The sequence below is a fragment of the Alternaria novae-zelandiae genome (assembly GCF_023758075.1).
Source record: "Alternaria novae-zelandiae strain BMP 2774 chromosome Unknown scaffold_3, whole genome shotgun sequence".
Classification (NCBI taxonomy): domain Eukaryota; kingdom Fungi; phylum Ascomycota; class Dothideomycetes; order Pleosporales; family Pleosporaceae; genus Alternaria; species Alternaria novae-zelandiae.
In genome coordinates this window covers 1313502-1337555 of record NW_026056963.1, presented here as the reverse complement: position 1 = coordinate 1337555, position 24054 = coordinate 1313502, and the positions used below count along the sequence as shown (strand labels likewise).

The following is a 24054-nucleotide window of genomic DNA, read 5'->3' as shown; positions in this document are numbered from 1 at the left end:
AGGGTACCGGGGCCAAGCGGTGAGACAGGGTGGTTATCAGGTTATAAGTCTAATCCAAACAAGTCACCATGCTTTGGCGGTGGCGGGGATACACTCCGATAGAGAGACTTTGGTGTAGGCTAGGATCAAGCGTCACGTTGCGCCGCATCCGCGGATTCGACAGCGCTGTACTCTATTGATCTTCGGTCGATGAACGTGCAGTAGCAGTAAGATCTCCGCGTCTCTTTGGCTGTTTAGCGGGAATGCGATATGTGCTTGGTCCAATAGGCGCCACGCCGTGCAACGCAAGGCGTCACCGTGGACCCGATGGGCAGGGTTCATGGGCGAAAAGCAAAGGTGCAAGGAAGCACTGTCTTGTCAGCATGCGATGGCGTCTGTCGAGAAACGCTCTAAAACGCTGCAAATATGCCTGCGCATGCGGTATGCTTTGCAGCGCGCGTTGATGGCTCTGCTGATCCTCTTGACGGACGCCATGGGGAATCGGAACAAATGCAGTATATCCACCCGATTCAGCTAGCAAAGAAGTCGTGTCACTCGGACTCATTTGTGCGGTCGTAGACATGGCCGTGGGGTATTGTATTGGATCTCGTTCTTGTCGTACGGCGTCATTGAAACGTAACTCCATGTTCATTCTGAGACCCTTCATTGTTCGAGGGAAGAAGAAAAGACCGCGCATGATTCGTGTCGCAATCTGAAGAGGACGATATGACGAAGATACATTTACAGCTTCATGACGACTGGGCGCGCAATCCGAGACGTTGTGGCGTAAGGAAAAACGAGCTGTCGCGTCAGATAAAGCCATAGATGCGAACGTCAGCGTCATCAGAGAAGGAAACCTTTCACACTGAAATCGATCACTCGCCATATGATCCATCTAAACTGCCCCTCCGTGTCATGTTCTGCGATGTGTCCAACGTTGCATTCGGGAAGCATAGCTCGGCTTCCATCCGTATCGTCGAGCGTCTGAGCACTGGCCGCGCGACCACCACCTTAGCAACGTGATTTGATAACGCGAACGGTAGAAGCCGAGTCAATCCACTGTGGTGTGCTAGTCGGGAGACTTGGGTGGAGAGTTGAAGTTGTGGTTCCAAGGTCGAGTCCCCCGCGGCCTTCACGCTGGTAGGCTTGGCGCGACGATTAGCGAGACGGGACGGGATGGCGCCGCAACAACAAAGATGCACGGCTTCTTGAGCGTCACTAAAGTGATCGATAAGTCTCCGACATGACGCAAGTCTCCTCTCGTCGCGTGGTGGAGATGCCTTGGCTCAGACCTCGGGGAATCTCCATCCGCGGTAGGTACCTAGGTAACATGGAGAATGTTTGACTCGTTCCAAGGTCGTCTCATGAGGGACAGGCGCAGCGATTGAGGGCGCTCACAGGTTGACAAAGCAAAGAGATGAGCGCATGGCGACGCAATCTCACGAAGTCGTGATTACCACCGATCGTGTGTACGACAAGGACTGGCACGGCTGCCAAAGTTGGTTGTTGACACCATAATCGACATTCACATTGCCATCGACTGATCCACGCAACGGGATCGTGGCAGTCGGCAGTCGAAGCACGAATAGACGCTACTGCCTTTCAGTCCGGCATCTCCCATGGCACTTGAACGTTTCTTTTGTAGAGAAGGGCCTTCAGAATCGAGTCTGGCCGTCGATCATGGTGGGCACGGGATCTCGACCGGCCCCGCATGTCCCGGCACTGCATGAACGTCCAGCATGTCAGCACCAGACAGACCCCATACCCATATTAGCCATCTCCATTCAGCCAACCAAACAAGCAAGCATGCAGACACGACCGCATGTGTATATCAACAAATCTGGCGCCTGCTGCGCGTGAGAACCTTGGAAAGTTTCCTGGTTGACTAGTCTGCACCTGTAATCTTGCCTTGCACGGAACTCCGTAAGCCCTACATAGCATGCGTCCGACCACATGTCAACAATGTTTACCTTCCGCTGGGTGCTCCCCATGTCGCCCATGAAAGACAAGACTAAAAGCGATAGCGACGCACCTGCTTGGTCCTGGTTCTGAGTGGCAGTTTCCTACCCGAAGTAAAGGATCCCAAGGTCGAGATTACTGCTGGTTCCAAGGCTCTTGACATCATGATGGGCTTCCATTTCACCAGCCTGAGGGCTTTGGATCGCACTGACGGTACGGTGGTGTTGCAACAAGGTACGGTGATGCTCGTCTTTGTCCGTTTGAACGCGGAGCTAATTCGGCGCTTGCAGCTGGGTATGGTGAAAGTGCACCAGTAGACATCGTCCTCTTCCCACAACCCTCGCCAACCGACCCGAACGACCCTCTCCGCTGGCCACGATGGAAGAAACATGTCGCATTCGCTTCGGTGTGCGCCTTTACTTTCCTGACAAACTATTCGATCGCAGGCTTAGCGCCAGCGTTCCATATTCTCTCGCTCGAGTTTGATAAGCCGATGGACGAGACTGCGCATCTACTTCTATACCCCGTCTTGGTCTTGGGCGTGTTCAATTTCTTCTGGGTACCAATGGCCAATCATTTCGGGAAACGCCCGGTTTTCGTGTTCGCCAGTGCCCTGCTGTGCGCATGCTGCGTCTGGGGCGCCATGGCGAATTCGTTCAAGAGCCTCTTGTGGAGTAACATTGTCGCCGCGTTCGCAGGGTCTTCTACAGAAGCTCTGGGTGCTGCAATAGTCAACGTGAGTAATCCTGTACTACTTGCTCATATCCAAACCCAATCCAAGGGCAATGGGCTGAGCGATCTTGACCGACGAGCTGACTAAGTTTTCTCAGGACCTGTTCTTCCTGCATGAACGAGGCAGCAAGATGGGTATCTATATGTGAGCACATGTCCTCTCCTCATGGGCTCTTTTCAGTACGCTGACCGTGCGCCAGGAACGCGATAGCAGGGGGTAATACGGTGGGACCATTGGTCTGCGGCTTCATCGCGACCAACCTCAGCTGGCGATGGCACAAGTGGATTGCTGCAATTCTGACCGCACTCAACTTCCTCACGATACTGCTCTTAGTCCCTGAGACTCGATACACCCGTGAGCATATCAAAGGCGCTGGTGTGGCCATCTGCCCTTCGAACGATAAGATTGTCATGGCAGACGAGAAACATCTCCGGCCAAAGTCGAGCAATCGTATTTTGCACCAGGAGGTAAAGAACACATGGAGGCAGGAGCTGAGCCTATGGAGTGGTGTCTCGGAGACGAGCTTGGTGAAGCTGTTTATACGGTATGTAATAGTCCAGCTGGGTGGGAACTTGATACTAACGTCTGGCAGACCGTGGCCGATGATTGTGTACCCCGCTGTTATATACGCGTTTCTCTGCTACTCCATATCCCTGGTCATCACTATCGCGGTCAACATTCTCAATCCGTTCGTGCTGCAAGCACCTCCGTACAACTGGAGCCCACAGATCAACGGCCTGATCAATATTCCAGGCCTCTTGGGCAATGTCATCGGGGCTTGGGCAGGAGGTAAGTCACAATTGAGCACCACGCGGCCAGGAAACGTGCTGACTGAATGCAGGTGACCTCGTGGACATGTGGTGTAGGTGGCGAACAAGGAAAATGCTCGGAATCTACGAGCCGGAAACCCGACTATACCTGGTGTGCATTCCGTTGGTGATCACAACAGCAGGCTGCCTTGTGTTCGGCTATGGTGTTCAAAACGCCTTGTCGTGGGTTTCGCTCTTTTTCGGATACGGCATGATCTCGATGGCGCTCACAGCCATGCCAACGATCACTATAGCGTATGTGAGCGACTGCGCATTCCCAGTCAATTCGGACGTACTGCTGCTTGTGAACGGGCTGAAGAACATCGTGGCATTTGGCTTCCTCTTCGGTGTAATCCCTTGGGCTGAAGAGGCGGGTTTTGTCCGAGCTTTCGGTACCCTGGCTGGGGTCTTCGCTGGCATAGTCGGCATCGGTGCTGTCTTGTTGGTTATTTGGGGCGCCAGCATACGCCACACTTCGGCACAGTGGAGGGTCATCCTAGAGTGAGCAATGCGGTAAAACCAATGTAATGTGTAGATTGAAAGCCTGATGAACACGTGTAAGATGCCGTGCGATCCAATGACCCGTATCGGAACACATGCCGTGGAAGGCAAAGTACAAACAACGCTTGCTCATCATGTCTGGGATTGCTATGCAGGGGTCTTGTCTATGAGCTTGGTGTGCATCTTCTCAATCTCGGGGATGATAAGAGATTCGATTTCCAGAGAAGGCTCGCCCTGCGGTACCCCTTTCTCTGTTGCAAGTGATTCGCTTGCTTGGACGTCGTTCTTGGTCAAGGGATCGGCCAACCCGACAAGTGATGGCATTCCTGACAAGCTCTTCGTTCTACGGCTGGTGGGTACGCGTATCCATTTTTCGTCATCGAAGACGGACACGAACACAACTTCCCATTTCCGAGTGGCTAGTAGATTCCCGATTACAAGATGGTGAGAGTATTTGTTCAGGGCGTATTTGGCTTTGGTAACCAGCAGGGCAGGGTCAGTCTCCAGCTTGAAGCTCACAATCATCGCATCGGGCGCCCAGCCATCAACGAGCTGCTTGAGGAACTTGGGTACGGGCTCGAGGTCGATGATCAGACTCTTTCCTTCAGTGCGCGCAGCCGGTGGCTTCACGTCGCCCCCACGGGCGCCATCTGGGCCCTGGTGGAACTCTTCGTTGGACTGTATCTTGTGTTCGACCATGCGGTCTTGGGGTACGAAGAAGTCAGACACGGCGGCGGCCAAGTAGAACATGGCTTTCGGTCCAAGTGGACGCATGAGTTGCGCAACCTCGCGCAGATTCCACAGGTACTCGGTGATGGTCACGTAGGACAGGATCAATAGCTTGTTCTCTCGCTTGACCTCCGTGTACTGGCGTAACACACGCAACATCTGGTCCTGGTGCTGTTCATCCACCACTACCTGTCCATTTTCCTCCTTCATGTAGTCCAGGAATGAGCGCGTGTTGTGCGAATAGTGTCGCGAGAAAGGCAACAGCGAAAACTGTCGGTGCAGGAAGATGACGGCATAGCCGTTTTGAAGGAAGTACTCGGCACTGGTGGCTCCCCGAGTACCGGCCGAGAAGTTGTCGATATAGCGGACTGTCTGCTGCTCTAGAGGCACTGTGGTGCCACCTGAAGTGACAAGCACGACGCGACGGCCCTCGTCGGCATGACGCGTGATGAATTCGCGCGCAAGGGTCGTGTTCGTTTTGAGATCTTTTGGTGGGGGCTCATTGGCAAAATAGTGGCTTTCAGCCTGTTGTGCGCTCGTATCCGTCATGGTGTCATGATGGGGGGTGTTCGGTCGTGTCGAAGGAGCTGAGCGAAGTACCGGCATGGCGGGGTAGCTCCGAGCTCACCTGGAGGGGCATGCTGAGTAAGACAGGCACCTAGATGGCGTCATAGGAAGCTTTCTGTTAGATGCTTCAATTAACATCATCGTAAATGTTTTCTTGCTCTGCATTGTTTTTCAGATGCTTTCAGCCGCCGTCCCATGGTACTGAGATGACCTGGAGGCAGACTAGAGACGACGAGTCAACCGCACCTTCCGCATTTCATACGACTCATACGCAAGGAGACGCTCTCGAATAAGAGGTATCGCAACTGCGAGGACTTATGTCATTGAATCTGAGGAAAGCGCCCGTTCCCTTAACGAAGCGTCCTGCAGCTGTTTAGTGCTCGCAATTCACCCAGCTCGATACGTACCTGGGTGCAAGCTCATAACAATTACACTGTTCCCGAGTGTCCGTCACTTTCGCACAGCAGATTCAAATCTATGACGAACATAGATCGCGATGACTTGTACGTTCCCCAAAACCTGCCCAGGCAGTGACCGATACGAGATGAGAAGCCTCGGTTCAAGATTCCTGAAAGTGACCAGAATTCGTTTCGAGGCGGAACATATAAAAGAGCATCCGGATGCAACTCCGAAAAGGTGGACTCATTTCACCTAGTAACCTAGCTAGAACTAGATATTTCGGCTACAGAACATGCGAGATTTTGAGTTCCCGTGCGACATTTACCATCTCCCGGAGTATACTCCTGCCATACGCTACTGTCGTTCGTCGACACCTTAATCTGGGGCAAATGCTCGGGCAAATGTTCATCACTTTGACCATAACAGCCGTGGGGGCTGGAAGAGCATTGTAGGTGATCCAAGGGTGTGTTGATCCGGTTAATCTCGTGCATTCTAGTGGCGTGCATGCACGCCCAGGAGTATTACAGTCAATGTATCCATCCACCAGAACCCAAGTCGCATCATTGAAACGACATATCTGTAACGTCTTGATGAATGCAACGAGTCAGACCTTGTTCTTCCAAAGGCCAGATAGGGATGGGTTGCTTCAGGTACAGCCGGACCGAGTTCAGCATGCGTCACTTACGAAGTCTTCAAACTTCAGTCTAGACAGGTCAGCTCAGGAGCTAGTGTACAGGGCGTTTAAGCGCTCCGGAGCCGAAGTGATGACATTGCATATTCACGCTGAAGCAAGTGATTGAAGGTACCAGCGCAATGGTCAGTTTAAACTTAATGACTGCGACCCTGAAAAATGGACACTGATGACCAGAGCGTACACCGGCAAGGCAGTATCCTTCCTTTCTAAAGTTAAACTCCTTGTGCGCGACGAAACAAGTGGAGTGTTGGCTGGATATGGATAAAGGTGATGTGACTAGAAACATGTGATGATATTAGCTTTGAGGCAAAATGAGCTGCGGTCCGTAAAGTACTGTAAGGGCACAGCCGCAACTGACGTGGCATATCGCCACAAGTAGTGAACAGTCCAGAACAGGTCGATCATTCAGTTCATGGTATGAAGCCTTGCTGCAAATGACTCAAACCTCATCAAACTGATAGGACAAACTGATTCGAAGAAGGGCATGGGCAGGGACTGGCTAAGATAGCTTCAGAGACAATTGCGATACGAGCTATGAAAGTATGAAGTGACACCATGGTGTCTTCAGGCTGAAGGAGACTGGTTTCTGTTGCAGAGCGGAGTCTGGTCCGTCAGAGCCATGCGCGACTCAATCTGATGGTCGTGATCGGTTACAGATGCTTGGTTAGATGACGGCATGCGCGAGGGACGAAAATCCTGGGTGCAGCTACTTGAGCAGAGGCTCAGAATGAATAGAGTGCGTCTTTGACTCAGACTGCGGTCTGGTCCCTCGGGCAGGTCATTGAGATGGTACTTTGGTATGCGGTATGATTGCGATAGCTTTGATGTGGATCCCTGGAGTGTCTGGTGCGTCGTTGAGGCGGTAGTAGTTCCTTGACGTTGGCCAGTCATCCGAGAAACTGTAGCGACTGGTAATGACTCTCTGTTGTTGGTGCCATCATCATGGAGATGGAGGCAGCAGGTGAAGTTGGTTGCAGAAGACGCGACGGAAATCGCGCTATCACGTGCGATCTGCCACTAGCGCATTTAGGTAAGCAAACAGCGCGTTTACGAAGTGAGAGCACCAACTTTCCGGTAACGACTTCCCCCCGTCGCGCCTTCAACTCCCCATTACCGTTGTCGTCTTGCTTCACAAGTATCATAATATTCTGACGCGACTGCAAATATGTAAGAAATTCAAGTCCGCGACAGGCCTGACGGGCGAAGCTAACACAGCGCAGGGAGGCGTTCAACGACATCTACCTCAACCTTTCGCGGAAGCCTGGCGCGACTCGATTCTCCGACTCTGGCTTTGGCTGGAAGCCCGCAAACGGCGAAACCTACACTTGCGACCAGTCACAGATCCAACAAGCGCAGTGGAGCCGAGCATCACGCGGATACGAGGTCAAGATTCTCTCGCGCAACGACGGCGTGATACAACTCGATGGCTTCAAGCAGGAGGATTTCGACCGCGTCTCCAAAGTCTTCAAGACGTGGTACGGCATCGGGCTGGACAACCGGGAGCATGCCCTGCGCGGCTGGAACTGGGGAAAGGCCGACTTTGGGAAGGCTGAACTCACCTTCAACGTAGCCAACCGCCCCGCCTTCGAAGTCCCCTACACCGAAGTGTCCAACACAAATTTGGCAGGCAAGAACGAAGTCGCCGTCGACTTCTCGTTGCCTGCTGATGGCGACGCTGGCGCAAACGGAAATCTGGGAGGCGCAAGGTTCAGAGGCAAGAAGTCGGCAGGCGCCCGCGACCAGCTTGTCGAGATGCGCTTCTACATACCCGGTACTGCGTCGAAGAAGGAGAAGACAGAGGACGGCGAAGACGCCTCCGGGGCCGAGGACGTTGAGGAGACCAACGCCGCCAACCTGTTCTACGAGACGCTGATGGAGAAGGCCGAGATTGGAGAGGTCGCCGGTGACACATTCGCCACTTTCTTGGACATTCTACATCTCACTCCCAGGTATGACGCTCGTATCTGCAGTTTCGGAGCAAGTACTAACCCATTGGCAGAGGTCGATTCGATATCGACATGTACGAGAGCTCCTTCCGGTTACGCGGTAAAACATACGACTACAAGATTCAATTCGACTCGGTCAAGAAGTTCATGGTTTTGCCAAAACCCGACGACATGCACACTTTGATCACCGTCGGTCTCGATCCTCCACTTCGCCAGGGACAAACGCGTTACCCGTTCCTCGTGATGCAGTTCAAGCGCGACGAGGAAGTTAATCTCGACCTCAACATGAAGGGGGACCTCTTGGAGGACAAGTACAAGGACAAGCTTCAGTCGCACTACGAAGCCCCGATTGCTACAGTTGTGGCGGATATCTTCAGGGGACTCAGTGGGAAGCGCATCACCAGGCCGTCTCGCGACTTCATCAGCCACCACGAGCAGTCGGGTGTCAAGTGTTCCATCAAGGCCAACGAGGGTCATCTGTTCTGCCTCGACAAGGCCTTCATGTTCATCCCTAAGCCTGCGACATACATCAGCATGGACAACATTGCCTCTGTGACCATGTCGCGTGTTGGTGGAGCCATGGCCGCCAGCCGCACATTTGACATCACTTTCAGCATGAAGAACGGCATGGCTGAACATCAGTTTTCAAACATCAATCGGTGAGTTTACCCCCACAACCCGAAAAGCCGAGCTAACACCACGTAGTGAGGAGCAACAACCACTCGAGAACTTCTTCCGTGCAAAGGGCATCAAGACTAAGAACGAGATGGCGGACGACGTGAGTATCAATGTCCCTTTTGCTTGAGACGTGCTGACATAGCGACATAGTCCGGAGCCATTCTGGCAGCTGCTCTCCAAGACGAGGACCTCGCGTCCAGTGACGATGGAGCTCCAGCGAACCGCGGTAGCGCCGACGAAGATGACGAAAGTGTCGACGAGGACTTCCAGGCCGATTCGGAGTCGGAGGTTGGCGAGGAATTTGACTCCGACCATCAGAGCAGCGGGTCCGACAGCGATGCTGAAATGGAAGATGCGGAGAGTGACGCCGGCGAGGCGGTACCAGAACGTCCCAAGAAGAAGCAGAAGGTGTCGCAATAGCGACAGCCCTTGCAATAACCGTAAGCGCGCACGGGTGGGCGGGTGGGCGGCGGTGAAGGCGGCCGCACCAGCATCCGATGCTTGCGTGCTCATCGAAGATTGGGAAATGCGATGATGAGAGAGGTTCATCGCGCTGCCGCTGTTAACGCTTCCAGCGCCTTATCGTCAAAGCTCGCTCAGGTCGTGGAGGTTATTCCGACATTTCCCATAGGTTATTATGCTTCTTGGCGGGGTTGTAGGAAGTGAAGTTCCGGCTGTGAAGACAGGGAAAACCGCCCCTAATGCGTTGGTAGTCCAGGTAGAAGGGCCGACCTGCATCCCTAGCCGAACGCGCAGCGACCAGGAGAAAAGTTTAAATTCAGTGGCAAGTTAGCGTCCATAATCCGGCTAGTCTTCCCCCAGCGCACGTCTGCAGCGTCTGCAAGTGGTGTATGCATAGCAACTCGGCCATGGCTCGGCTGACTGCGGCGCTTGACGCGACCTGGCGTGGGCGCGGCGGGCCCAGGTTAGTTCCTTACACTGAGGTCTGGCTTCTCACACACCAGCTAAATTGAGCAACGCGAGCGCGATTCAGATTACTGCACTAGCCCAGGAGCAAGCCTTTCGTCGATTTTCGTAACCTTGCTCATGGTGACGGTGGATCCGCAACTGGCGCGAACCCATGCTAGACCCCGCATCTAACCATCGAGTATCAAACGCTTTATCGCCCGCGACATACTGGTATAGATATAGGGCAGCTCTCTCCGACTCATGTGGATGCTTTTTCTTACCCACTTCCCTCGGCTCGAGGCTATGATATCTTAAGCTTTTCGCATCAAGACCCACACGATTGAACTACGTTGAAATGCGATCACGAACCGGATGGTATGTCGACCTGTCTTCCCACGTCGTCGCCCACTGACGCCTCCCGCAGTCTCACTTGCCGTCAGCGGAAGCTGAAGTGTGATGAGAAGAAGCCCGTGTGCGGACAATGCACCAAGGCCTCAAGAGAATGCATTCCATCCTCAGGCATCGTCTTTCGCCACCAACACAATGCCTCCATGAACGGCGAAGACTCAGGGGACGAGAACTCGCTGAAGGGCTTCTACGCCTACAAAAACACATTCGATGAGGACGCCATCTGGATGGATATCCCCAAGCATGGTAGGTCCTGTCTCACGTAACCCATGTAGCTTGGCTAACGCCTTACCCAGTCACCTTCATCAACACCACCAACCCGTACCTGGATCCCGGGACACCCGACTTTGACACAATGTCGACAGCTTCCATGGAGTCGCCTGGCCCATTCGAGGCTCGCTCTTTACCTTCATGGCGCACACACAGCAACTTCCATTCAGTTACCAGCACACCATCGAGCATGGGGCCCGAGATGCCTCCTACCAGCGTTCCTTTCTGTTATACCCCCGACCTAGAAAGCCTACCACCACTGATGCAGTCACCACCCGCATCTGTTGTAGGCACCCCACTCTCGCCTCCTCTATCATTATGCAACCGAAGAATACATCCCGTGATGGAGTTCCCAGCTTCCACAGCGTCGCCGCCCATAGATCCTCGCCTCAACTCACCGTACGACTCCGCCGACCACATGCACCGCTCAGTTTCGATATCCAGCTCACGGCGATCACCACCTCGCTCGGACGTCAGCATGTCCACTCAAGATGATCACGAAATCGCGTTCCTTCTCCGGTGGTTCTCAGAAGGCCCCGGTTACTGGATGGACCTATTCGATCTTGGCACTTACTTCGCGTCTTACGTCCCCGTGCAGGCGCGTGACAACCCATTACTCAAGTACGCAGCTGTTGCCTGTGCGGCGAAGGCTCTTGCTCGTGTTCAGGGCCGTAAGCCTGTCATGGGAGGCAGTGTAACGCGTCAAGCTAGAATGGAGCAGTATCCCGAGGCACCACTGGTCGACTGGAAGCACAAGGCAGCAGTATACTATGATACTGCTGTGTCACTACTGTTGCACGCTCTCAAGATGGACGTCGCCTCCTCTCCCGACGAGTCAGAGTGCGAGCAAAGACATCAAAACTCCGCCTACGATGGGCCAGCACACAAGCGACGACGGACTTCCAGCAACACTTCATTCGTAGCGAACACCGACGAACTGCTGGCCGCATCTGCTATTCTTTGTGTCTATGAGTTCTTAGACACTTCCGTTTCGGATTGGGCGAAGCACCTGAATGGTGCAAAGTCCCTCCTTGTCCTTTCACAAGAGCATGTTATGCCATTACAACTACCAACACCCACATCATCGATACCATCCGCAAACTTCAACTTCACATCAAAAGCTCGGCGAGCAACGTTCTGGAACATTGCCAGACAAGACATGCTCGCAGCCTTCATCAACAAGACAAACACAAGGCTAGACACCGATGACTTGACGCTGTGGAGAGAGGCTGGCCTCATGATCGACGAGCGAGGCTACATTATGCCTAGCAACACGACAGCAACCGGCTACCCCGACGAGGAGAAGGTGATGAGGGAAGACCTCATCTGCAACGCCCTGGTCTGGCTCATGGCCAAGCTAGTCAACTTCATGGCTGCGGGAGACGAAGTCTCAAACGAAGCCGGCATGAGTTGGGCTGGCGTTCCTCAGCGGACCCTTCTGGATTACTGGTTTAGTCTCCGCAAGCAGTTCCAGGTGTGGCACGACGGACTACCGGTGACTTTCAAACCTTCTGCCAGGGTGGCACCCGCCCAAACATCCGGACCGATGTTCAACAACGATAATGCCTCCATGTTTGCAGAGGTCTGGTACTCGATTCCCATGTGCGCCTCGACGATGCAGACATATCACATGTCGCAGATTCTCCTCTTCATGAACAAGCCACACGAATCCACCCAGGGGCGCAGCACCGTCGTCGCACGCATGAACTCGTACCAGTCCGTTCTGGCCATGTGCCAGAAGCACAGCCGCGAAATTGTTGGCATTTCGCTCGCTCGGTCAGATGAAGCGGTCCGGATCCACTCTGTGCAGCCCCTGTTCACTGCGGGTCAGTGCCTCAGCGATGCTCGAGAGCGCCAAGTCGTATTACATCTCCTACGAGACATTGAGTCGGACATTGGTTGGGCGACCGACTACCGCGTGCGCCAGCTATTCGAGCAGTGGCAAGGCGAAGAATCAGAGGGCCTGGTACCATGAGCACTCCACTTGGAGGCATCCAACCAGCCACAAACTTTGTCCCCTGGGCCCTTAGCAAGCCCGCCGCCAGCCTGCTGTCAGCTTCAGCCATGAGTCTAGGTACCTCCCGACAGCTTAGTCTGGGATGCAGAGTACCTGCTACGAGGAGCCACTAGCGTGCGCCTGGCCCTTGTCCATGGTGCGGGAACTATCGGAAGACTAGAGCAACACGAACTGTCATTCCAAGCCGACACATGTTGCCAGGCCCCTTTGAGCGCAGCGCCGATGATCGGACGGTCTGCTGCAATGCGACCGCACGGGCTGCATGCTTCAGATTACTGAAGAGACGTCTGTAGGAAGAAGGTTAGATAGCTAGAAGAAATCAGGATTGCGGTATTAGCCCATTCCAATCTAGATAACACATATACAAAATCACCATAGAAGCTTATCAGGCTCTACACCAATTACTTTGCCCACGTATCTTGTCTGCACGTGTGACCTGCAAACTCGCTCAACCCTACCCTATAGTCACGATGCACCAAACAACATGACAACATGATTTCGAAGCTGAACCCTTTGACCGCTACCGCCTGTGCCGTTCTACCCGGGTAGCTTCACCCGTACCCCATACCCACTTTGCACGCCAGATTCTAGCTCCTCCACTCTCAACTCTACGCACGAAGTTTTCCTTCCAGAAGGCAGACTTGTCGTTGTCTAGCAAACGCTGCTACACCGGTCGGTGTTTGACCACGAGCGCAAGTCTCATCTGAACCCCCACTTTTCCGCCTTCGCCGCCAGTGCGGATCCGGTTCGCGACCGGATGGCTACTTACGCGCGAGACACAATCGAGAGCCCTGCATATATTGGCCTGTACTTCTTTGCAATCACGGCGGCCCAATTTGCTCGAGCATGGATTGGCGATGTATGACGCACGCCTGAATACATGCGTGCTATACCTTGGCAATGTCTGAGACACCCATGGTCGTTGTGCTCCAATTTGCTAGCCGGAGCCTTTGCCCGCGGTCCTATGTGGCGGTGCTTCGGCGCAACGAAGATCATTATATCACAGGTCACCTTATCCGTCACCTTGTTAGGCAATCCGTGATGCGGTTGCTGTCACAAGACACGTAATTGTGAGGTTGGTGGCAGGCGTCGCTGATCGCTTCGGACGCGTTCTCTGGTGATATTCTCTCGGCGAATAGAGAAACGTGGTTTAGAGTTTGGTCCCTAGAGGAAACGCCTGGGACGGGAACAGACGAGGTGCGTGCGTGCCTCGTAACGAGTCGGGGCTTTAGCATCAGGGTATCCCTGCTCGGTGTCTTGGCGGGGGGCTTTTGTGGAGGATGCTTGGTAGTCTGATGATGCACAATAACTCCACGCCTTGAATATGCACGCGTTTGCTGGCTGGCGAGCGGGAACTGCCTCCATGACATCACTCTCATGCACCTTGAATCCTTCGCTGTGTAAAGTATGGCCGACGAGCACTGTGGGCGTCCCACGGCGCGTTTACAGCGTGAAGATTATGCATCTTGTACACCGCAACGCTGTGACTACGCTAGCTGCTCGATGTTTGACCTGACCGGACGGTGGCTGCGTCTCCCAGGTCTCCTAATCTTAAAGCTGCAGCTACGGCACCTATGCACATGCAAGCAAGACACCGCTCCCACTATGCACGATGGCGTAGCCATGAAAACCATGGATAAGCGAAGGATAGGATACAAGGGCTTCTCGAAGATTTCCTGCTGCAGGTTAGTGAGGCTTAACGGCGCGTAGTGCACGCTACTGCAGGTTTTCATGCATTTCGTTAGTGCGCGGGCAGGCTGATGGTGTAGGGATCACCGGATTCCCCTTTTGGGGGCCAGCACCTGCGGCTCCGGGGTTTTGCCGTGAGTTGGGCGATGAAACGCAACACGCGTAAAGTAGGTGTGAGATTTGTGGTCTGATTATGACGTATGGATCTACTGCTTTGAGCTTTGAGATGATTGTTTGCGGACCTCTGTACAGCCGAAATAGCCATCGCATCCTAGTCCTGTGATATGTCTCGAATAATCTTGCGTAAACTTCGTTCCAAAGTGTGACAGAAGTTTCAATCCGCTAGTAACCTCTAGCTCGACCAACGGAACAGTAGGTCAAGACGCTCGCGCAAAGTGTCTCAGTACCCTGTTAGGCCGTATGTGGAAGAATGCACGAGATAGTTTGATGCATGGCAACGTGCATACCTCGTGGTTGGGCTCGAGCTAAGACATTGTCCAAGCAATTGATAGTTGCACTTGCTCCAGAGTACTCACTATGCTTGCTGCCGATCCATCGCCGATACCAGCTTTTGCAACCCCCCACGGCATCTCGATGGCCCATGCAGGCATTTGCCGATAGTCGAATTCAAAATGCAGTCTGGAAACCGAATGGCCTTTGAGAACTAGACACGAGGCTGTGTACGCGGATCAAAGTATGCTGTTGAGCGCCTCGGTTCATGTCGCATCTTGCCTCAGCTCTCGCTTTCACTGACCGCCGCAACGCTGGGCGCTGTCGACAGCGTGCGATACGACGGCCACGGTAGCCGGTCTGAGCTTTACCAGCCACCCCTCCACATCCCGCTTGCCCTGGTGGTGTTGAGAAACACGTTGTCGCGCTAATGGCTACCTGCTTCCGATTTAGCCGACTGCCAATATCCATTACACCTTCGCGGGCAGGCTGAGGTCGTTTCGTATCAACCGCAAGCTGTTATCGCCGACCTTGTTGGCAGAGAGAGCGGCCAACCTCGGTCTGAGTCTGCGACTGGGGTGGCGATGTCATCGCAAATCGGTGATTTGATGAGGGGTGTTGATCTTGGGGTCGCGGTAAGTAAATTGGCGGGTCCCTGAATCCCAGTTAGCTGGTTGGAAAGATCTATCCGACGGAACGATGGAACCGGAGGACCGTGCGTGCGTCAGCCAAAAATGTTTTGTCCTGTTGACATGTGCTTGGAACCGGGCCGGGGTAGGGGAGTGGGTGGAATGTCGCGGGCTCATAGTGTTTTCGCCGTTGTCGCGGAATCAACCGTGGGCATGCATGACATACTCTAGTAAGACCGAACCTTGAGGGGGGGCAATCTTCACCCTCGAGGGAAAAACATCCCATCCCCCGGTATCTGAGACGTGGGATGTGGGTGCAAAGGTAAATCGCGCCGCTTGATACCTGGAAAGTATTGACGAGACAGTCACACGATAACCCTGTCGACGTTGGTGAGATCCATCCATGGATGCGAGGGGTCCCATGACGTCACCGCAAGGAATCCCGCAGCTCCCCACGTGCAGCTTTCGTTTTGCAATCCTTGGGCTGCAGTGCAGTTCCTGTCGCCATAATGAAGATGTTGAGCTGGTATAGCGGTATATGCCGGTCTCAGGCCGAAACCGAAAATATTGCGAGGCGGCAGCGGTCGAGCGGCTGGACGCTGCCGAAGTTCGACGAGCTCGTTCGGCGAAATGGGGATCTTGAAGGTTATTGGAGCTTCGCACCCATGAAGCAAGAGAAGTTTTCAAAGGTTTGAGGTTGGATTTGAAGGCGTTGGATAGTGTCGTGTCCAGTATGTGTTGCCGTCCTTCGAGAAGATCTAGGTAGGGCAAGAGCGAGGCGGGCAAGGCTGAGAAGACGTATGCGAACCCGAATCCGAGAATTGCTATACCGAAACTGAAGAGGAGGCTCTACTCTTACTCCTACACTCAAGTCTGTCGAACATAATTTAGGTACTTCGTAACAGCTTCCAGCCCCGTACTGTCTCTGTCTTTAAGTCCTCTTGCCAAGACTAGGCCTTCAACGTCACTTCGACGTAGGAGTTATCTGACCCAAAAAAAAGCAAGCAAAAGTAGGATGCAGAAGGTTTCAGAGCTCAAGCCGCAAGGATATGCAACAATGCGCATTCCCACGTCTCACTTCTCCTATCAATCCCAAGTCTCCACAAGAATTTCTATCATTTTCGCAATCTCGTACATCAACCCAGTCGCAAAACGTACAACATCACCTTACCACATCGTGATAGCCCGCCCATGTACTACCCAAAAAGGCTAGTTGCCGCCTGGAATACCAAGCATTGATCAACACCATACCTTAGATCTAAGCCAACACCGGGTATCGGCAATCTCGCAGCATACACAAAGAAGAAAAAGTCGTACGTTTTACGGCTACGCACACCGGCAGAGCTGGAACGGCCCTTCCGCCGCAATCAATCCTTCTTCTTTGGGCCAGGTCATCGCTCCACTTGCGCATTGATCGGTGAGGAAAATTGCTGTCGCCACAATACGAAAAGGCATAGCGTTATCCCGTACGCTGGGAGAAGGAGAATTGTTGTCTGGATGAAGCTTGGGTTAGGCAGAGGTGCAGCTGAGGCCATAGGTGGTGGGTCTTCCTCGAATACATCATGTTCCTGAATGCGACATTCGAGACGAATGCGACGTAATGGTCCCACGGGAAGGGCACAGGACTTACTTGATGTTTTCTAGCTCAGCGCTCTAGCTGCATTCGAGAATGAATAGAAGATGCGTTAGAAGCTGCGTTAGAGGAGCCACTCGATGGAGCGGAGTCATGATGATGATGCTCCTCCCCTCACCTGTTCCATGGAAGTACGAGTGACAGTACCAGTATCTCTTTCATGTAGTCAACGCACAGACACACATGGCATTTAAAGGATACCATCAGAGGAATCGCATAGGCATCGGCGTCTACAGACCGACATTTATTACTGCTATCATACACAAGAGTTGCGGCGCTTGCGGCACGGCATGTACGCCGAACTGTGGACCGGCGGCAAGTGTCCGCCACGGACTCGCCGCTAACCACGCTGTAGTACCCACATAAGGGCCCTGCTCAATCGAGGCCACCTCTGCCATCCCTACTCTGTTATTCTACGGCCACGAGAGAGGCTGGATCCTTCTGTGGGACGCATCTTTAACCTAGATATTGACTCGCAGCGTCTCCAGCTTCGTCGATCATGCCCCCCTGCGAGGATCTACGCTTCTTCTGTGGGCATTCTGGCTGCAGGAGGGCGATCAGGGTCTTGCGGTATCGTGGCGCTAGCGATGTCCACATTGGAGTGACCCTGCACTTGGAGCTTGTTGTCAGCTGATGTAGACGTGTTCAGCTCCCTGACGAGGTCTTCACGCTCCGCGGATGGCTCCTGCAGAGATGTTCCTGTCGCGATAGCCTTCTCTGCAGCAGTAGGCGTGTTTTGAGTTGACACTCCAGGGTCTTCGCGCACAGCATCCTCCTTTCGCGCTGGAACTTTCTCAGAATTGGGGCGAGCATCTGAGAGATGGTCTAGGTCTCGCGTACTTGCGATGCCGGTATCCTCAAGGTTACCTGAGGTAGGTCGCAGAATCCGAGACCCAGACGACGCCTCAGGTATCTCAATTTCCGGTGCAGCATGATCTGTGCATAAGGCATTCTTCCTTGGCTCGGGTTGCGATTGGTCGTATCCAGATACGACTGTTGGTTGAGACTCCACACTACTGATGTTTGGCTGAGCTGCAATACTCTGGCACATTGCCTCGCTAGTCACTTGCATATCCTTGTGGGGCTCCTCGTGGGGTGTGGCTGGCTCTCGTACTTGATCGGCGCACAGTGCCGCTGTGGTTTCTGTTCTGGGAACAGCGTCATGTCTTCGCTCCAGACCGTCGTCTCCAGATGCGATGATCTCCACCCGACCTAGATCTCCGTCCGAATGATGATCATTTCCATGTGTTGTTGTTGTGGTATTCGAGACGAGGGTAGAGTCACACGCAGTCTCTGGGACATCATCCACTGCACTGACAAGCGATGGTTGTTTCCCTTTTCGCAAGGTGCCCCGGCCCCGTCTACTTGTCGTGCCCCGAGCTTGCACTGATTCCGCGCTTGTTCCCTTAGCTCTTCGCGCAAGTCTTGCTGCACGAGCATCTTGAGGAGCATCGTCATCCTGCCTCACCTCTACTTCTGCATCGGCCTCCGGTGTATCAGCTTTCGGTTTCCCTGCAGTTGCGAGTTTCCGCAGCTGCGCCCATGTCTTTGCTTTTTCGCTCTGCTTTGCAAGCTCTTCCTCGCTCAGCTCAACCCATTTGGCGCCAACTTTCTTCATACCGGTGAACTTCAGGAAGGTCAGACCCGATCCACTAGTGTCCATGTACTCGGATCCCTCAGGCGGCGCATTTCTCCCTCGCGCGTACGTTTCGCTCGGTCGGTGATACTGCTCACTGGTCCTGTAATTCTCATGGAACTCGACTGAATCAGAAAATTTGAGCCGCTTGCGTGATATCGAAGCTGATGAGCTGTGCGATCTTTCAGGCGATGGCCTGAGAGACAGCGATATGCCTTGCTGTCCATGTGGTGCTGTATCGGATGATTCTCCAGAACGCTGGGTAGTAGGCGAATGTGATCTTCGACGCTTGGGACCAGCTATATCTTGTTTGTCGTCGTTGATAAAGTCTCCTCCTCCATGGTCCTTGTTCTCCGGGTGTTCATTCTGCGCGTCTCTTGCTGGTCCAGGCGCTTCGACAGTCATCAACCAGTTGTCGAACTCCATATGAGCCCTCTTGTGGTTGTCTCGCGCGAATGATTTACTGATTGAGTCGCGCTTGTTTTCGAGTACAGCCCATTCAGTATCGGCTTCTCTAATCGCGTCATACAGAGAGTCAAATCGCTGACATGTGCTGCATCCTGCATGGGAGGCATCCGGCGAGGTCGTAGGTACAAGTCCAGTCGCGGATACCACGGCGAGGACTCTAGCACATGACTTGCACTTTACAGAATCGTATTTGGTGGCCATCCGGATCGTGTTTAGTTGCGAAGGTGTTTAGTCGCTGGAGTAAGCGCGTTCGATTGACAAGGCGTGGACGTGAAGTTCGCGAAATTGATGAGTAACGAATGCGTGCACAGTTGTATTTGACTCATATATGTGCAAGCGCACTGATTGTAGTGGTAGTGGGGTGAGTAAACAGATGGTGATGGAAACAAAGACGCGACTGTGGAGATGTCACGTCGGCAACGAGCGCGCGTCGCCCTTTGACGCTTCTGCAAACAAGTGTCGTATTATGTGAGAGCAACAATCGCAAGAGTCGCATTGAAAGAAAGCAATAGGATTAAGTCGTAAGACTTTGTTGTTCCGAGCACCGCATCGTTGTTGCCTCGCTATCGATAATCCCTGTCGGCAGTCCCCTTTTCGCACGTCCACAAACAGCAATCGCGATGCTTCATCTTTCCATCACCCCACACCGCCGGCCATCACCCTTTGGATTCTGTTGCATACATGCATCGCCTCAACACCTGATGATGTCCTTGAGCTGCGATATTATACAGACCTCACGCTGTTGCGATGAGGCATCCGACAAGCTCCGCCAACTAACAGTAGCAATTACGTCATCGGAAACATTTGCAATTTGAACACGACTCCACCACAGCCCTTGATCTCCAGGACTCAATCAGTTGTACTCCATCATAGCCGATGATCGCGAATCATTTCCAATGTGTGAGATGTTCCACCCTCGTTATACATATGTCTTTTTACTGCATCCAATCGATCTTCAAGGCTTCCAAATCGTTGGGTTGACAATAGTTTGCGCTGGTCTACCATCTTTCATTTGAAACTCTTGGTAGCCTCCAGTCTATCGAGAGGCGTTACGTTTATCTTATCGTCTACCTGTATCCCATCCTGGAAACGGAACCGGATCTTACGTTCGAGTGCGTTGATGGGAGCACCATTGTGGAGTAGCGCCTTTGCGCAGTCTGGCATTGCGAACGCTGCTCCAGCTCTCACCATGCGCCTGACGATATTCGAGATATCTGGGGATTGCTGTAAGGCGGACGCAAACTATCCGGAGCTCTCAGACTGAAGCGCTTTGCTAATGGGTCGTAGTACAAATTTACGGGTACAGTGGGCTGATGATCTTCCACGATGCAGTCTCGCATACAATATTGCATCGTAGCTTTGAAATTCATCTCATGTGTACAAAAGATAGCCTCAGAAGTATCTACCGGTCCCAAACTGCAGATCATATGCAGCCGAACTCTTTGCCTCATCAGCCGGACTTTCATCATCACTTTTACTTCGGTCACCCCGACCATACTCGAAGTCACCCCGATCCTGCTCAAAGTCACCCCGGCCCTGCTCAAAGTCACCCCGACCCTGAGATGCGACAGTGATACCATAAGGGAGATATTCTGGACTGAGGAAGGTCTCACGAGCTCTAGGGGTTTCTGGAGATGGTCTCCAATATACCTACAGTCTCATTAACCCGCATGTAACTATAAGAGTTTTCGGAAGCGAACACCTACATCATCCGTGTATGTCGGACGGCTGTGGGCTGGCTCGTCTGCAGATGCACGCTCTGAACGTGAAGATTCCGATAGATGCTCGGTTAGTACTGCGGAGTGTCGTTCACGAGGTAACGTAGAAGCGAAGACATCTTATCGAACTCGTCAGCAACCCTTACAATATTTGTTCCTATGCGGTTATATTTTACCTTGATCTTTGGACCTGCGTGATCTTCGTCGAGCCTCGTATTCAGATATGTCCTGCGCAGTCGCCACCCTCACGGTGTCCGAGTTAACTACTCGTTTCACATCCTTCAACACCGTTTCAGCTGGCAGCATGTGAAGATATGAGCTTGAGGCATTGCCTGCGTATATAACCCCAAGGAGTTTCCCCTCTTGAACAACCCAAGATCCCGATAAGCCAAGATCTACCCCGAACTTTAGCTTACTTCCAGCGTGCTAGAAACACAAACTTACCTGGAGTCATGGTGACCTGAATCATTTTTGTAGGCATTACAACACCTTTCACAATGATGGAAGCATTGCCCTCCACCATATAACCCTCGTCTGGGTCATCACGGAGGCTTGTAATGATCCATACAGGTCCAGCACACAGTTCAGATATTTTTTCGATACTAGAGACAGTGTCGGCTACCTTGCGATTTGTATCGTGATATATGTTGGACAACACGTCGAATGATGCAGGATCTATCAAGGCAAAGTCTGAAGCGCCGACAATGGGCTCGTCGACCCTGCTCCCACGAACGTATACCTCGCCCAGATATGCGAATGTTGTTGGGAATCGCGTCTCCGTCCAATTATTCGAATGTGGCGCTGTAGGCGAGTGAGCATCCAGGTTTGGCTCGGTGCTTTCACTACGCGTGGACTGAGGTGACTCGAGAGCATGAGCCACGAAAGCGTGGGCGGTCGTCATGGCGAAGAGCTGGTCGTTCACATATATCAGACCGCCAATAGTGGAGTAACATTCGATAGTGCCATCCGATGTTTCCGTTTTAAACCTAGCTCTGGCCCCACAAACAGTGCTCGAGTGGGATGGATTATCTTGGATGGCAAAAGAGTGTGTGGAAATCTCCAGACTCCATGGAAGTTCCATTGCAAGAGGATGTGGGCCGTTTGGAGATATATGAGGCATTCCCAATAGTTGTTGGTGTTTAACGAAGTCAATGAGCCAGTCGAGACGGGACAGTGATCGTGAGATTGGCTTGATCCACTTCTCGTTATGGCATTCGATCCAAATCGTGGGATCCAGCAGGATCTGATCTTGGGAAGATAGGCTTTTGTTGTTGAGACGTTGTGGAACGGTAAGCTTGACAGCCATACACAGATAAGTAGCTATCATGGAATCTCTCTTGCCCGACAACGGTAGCGTCCTAGTGAGCCCTGCAAGGGTAGTGTCAAGTTGTCGGTGAACTGTATCGAACGTTTTCTGCAGTTGAAGCGGAGGCGGAGCATCTCTCAAGGTGCCTACAAGGTAACCATCAATTCTTCTAGTATGGCCCAACTCGACCGGCCTTGAGTGCGCTCGCTTTTGAAGCGGTGACAGGGCTCCGTTCATTTTTCTTCGCTCGGAGTGTTCCAAAATGACGTGCGATGTGAAAAGACAATATTGAAGGGGCCTGATTGCTAGTAGCCCTTGTATACGATCAGTAGCTGGAGTGGAGAGGTAAGGTGATACCTCAAAAAGCCACTAGGCGCGACTTGTCAGCCTTGCGACTCAGTAGAACACTCAAATATCTGAATATAAACTTACGAAGCGACGCGCATTATATATGACTTCCGTCAGAACACTAAGTCCTAGATGCTTGCCATTGTAGAAAGTGGGAGCAGTGTCTTGAGCATGCCAAAAGATGAGGGGCATCAGCTGAAGGTGTCCGTGGCTTGACCGGATAAAATCTACCTACGTCACAGCTGACATACATGCGCGCTGACGTTTTGAGGCTTGAACTGGAGAAGCAGGTTATTGCGTTTTAAACCGCATACCCCGCGTCTAACTGAAGGGCAACGCCTGTACACGAGGATGCACTCAGTTTCCCTTACCGCATAAGACAGCGTCGTGATTACTTCGACAAACTAGAATGAATCGCCACCATGTCGCTCGACAGTAAAGAGCTGTTCTCCAAGTCCTATTCGCAAGACATTCTTCGCTTCACATCAGAGGAGAAATGTACCTTAATCAACTCTTTCTGGCCTCAGCTGAACCTTTCAAAACATACGTACAACGACAAGAAATATGCAAGCTTGCTAAACTTCTGGGGTCTTACACTGCAGAGCCTGCATCCCCCCAACTCCAGATTTGCGACAGAACAGTGGGGTGGCCTTCTTGCTATAGTGGGTGTGCTAAGGTCCGATCGGAATAGCACGAGAAGAGAGTTGGTCGCTAAGATTGAGAGCATGTACTTTAAGAACTTCAAAAATGAGCCTATCTCGGGTTCCATTGAGCTTGCAGTCCAACTTTGGCTGGGGATACATCTTCACTCCAACGAATCGCCCAATCTGGTCAAGAACCCGATGGATACATGTGTCTCTTGGGCGGATGATCAATCTCTGGAGAAAGCGATCGCTGCTCAGTTCTCTCAGCATACGAAAGCAGCACAGTCCGTACAGAATTGTCCGCTGGACACGTCATTCACCGCCATGGGCCTGAAGAGTACGCACGGAATGAATCTACTTTGGACCGATAGCTTGGTGGATCATTTGAAGCTTGAAGGGTCCCCTGGAAACCGCCGATTGTTCATCTACAGACATAAGACTTGTCTTGTAAACCACCGGAGCGGATCAACACCACCGATCATATCAGCGGACATCCTGGACGAAGCCATTCGAACTCTCGACCTCTTGTTTCCGGTTGGCCACAAGCAGACAATAGCATTCCTGAAGAAATCTGGGGTACAAATGTGGATTGAGAACCCATCAGAGTCTCTGCGAGCAACTGAGTTGAACGAATTCGTATACTGGAGAAGCCGTCTCGCACAATTGCTAAACCTGTTGAACAGTCGTCCGGAGACTGTACTTCAAGCAATGAAGGATACAAGACATCCTGTCGAGTTTGTAAAATTGTGGGGGGCTGTTTTCGGAGTCTTCCTCCTAACGATCCTGTTTGGCGTCCTCTCGACTGTCTACTCGGCCAAGCAGTATAATGTCGCCGTCGATTCATACCAGCTTGCCCTGGCGCAGGCCTGCTGCCAACAAACATCCCCACTGTTACCCATCTGTGCCCAGTCGACCGCAAAGCTGTGCTGAGATCG

The 24054-nt window shown here is 52.7% G+C and overlaps 6 protein-coding genes across 6 annotated transcripts; 4 read left to right on the top strand and 2 right to left on the bottom strand.

Annotated features, from left to right (window-relative positions):
• Positions 1-2801: 2801 nt before the first annotated feature.
• Positions 2802-3985, top strand: J4E88_002409 (uncharacterized protein; the record flags this gene model as incomplete). Its single annotated transcript, XM_049396074.1, has 4 exons — positions 2802-2805; positions 2885-3215; positions 3264-3460; positions 3513-3985. The coding sequence occupies 4 exons, from the start codon at positions 2802-2804 to the stop codon at positions 3983-3985; spliced, it is 1005 nt and encodes a 334-aa protein (XP_049258478.1).
• Positions 3986-4128: 143 nt separating this feature from the next.
• Positions 4129-5259, bottom strand: J4E88_002408 (uncharacterized protein; the record flags this gene model as incomplete). The annotated part of the gene is made up of 1 exon (XM_049396073.1): positions 4129-5259. The coding sequence occupies one exon, from the start codon at positions 5257-5259 to the stop codon at positions 4129-4131; it is 1131 nt and encodes a 376-aa protein (XP_049258477.1).
• A 1897-nt stretch (positions 5260-7156) lies between these two features.
• POB3 (FACT complex subunit) lies at positions 7157-9414 on the top strand (the record flags this gene model as incomplete). Its single annotated transcript, XM_049396072.1, has 5 exons — positions 7157-7167; positions 7591-8319; positions 8370-8975; positions 9022-9094; positions 9145-9414. 5 exons carry the CDS (start codon positions 7157-7159, stop codon positions 9412-9414), a joined length of 1689 nt encoding a protein of 562 aa, XP_049258476.1.
• An 844-nt stretch (positions 9415-10258) lies between these two features.
• Positions 10259-12556, top strand: AMTR1 (Transcription activator amtr1; the record flags this gene model as incomplete). Its single annotated transcript, XM_049396071.1, has 3 exons — positions 10259-10278; positions 10328-10557; positions 10608-12556. The coding sequence occupies 3 exons, from the start codon at positions 10259-10261 to the stop codon at positions 12554-12556; spliced, it is 2199 nt and encodes a 732-aa protein (XP_049258475.1).
• Positions 12557-17516: 4960 nt separating this feature from the next.
• J4E88_002405 (uncharacterized protein) lies at positions 17517-19304 on the bottom strand (the record flags this gene model as incomplete). The annotated part of the gene is made up of 1 exon (XM_049396070.1): positions 17517-19304. The coding sequence occupies one exon, from the start codon at positions 19302-19304 to the stop codon at positions 17517-17519; it is 1788 nt and encodes a 595-aa protein (XP_049258474.1).
• A 3593-nt stretch (positions 19305-22897) lies between these two features.
• Positions 22898-24049, top strand: J4E88_002404 (uncharacterized protein; the record flags this gene model as incomplete). The annotated part of the gene is made up of 1 exon (XM_049396069.1): positions 22898-24049. One exon carries the CDS (start codon positions 22898-22900, stop codon positions 24047-24049), a length of 1152 nt encoding a protein of 383 aa, XP_049258473.1.
• Positions 24050-24054: the final 5 nt, after the last annotated feature.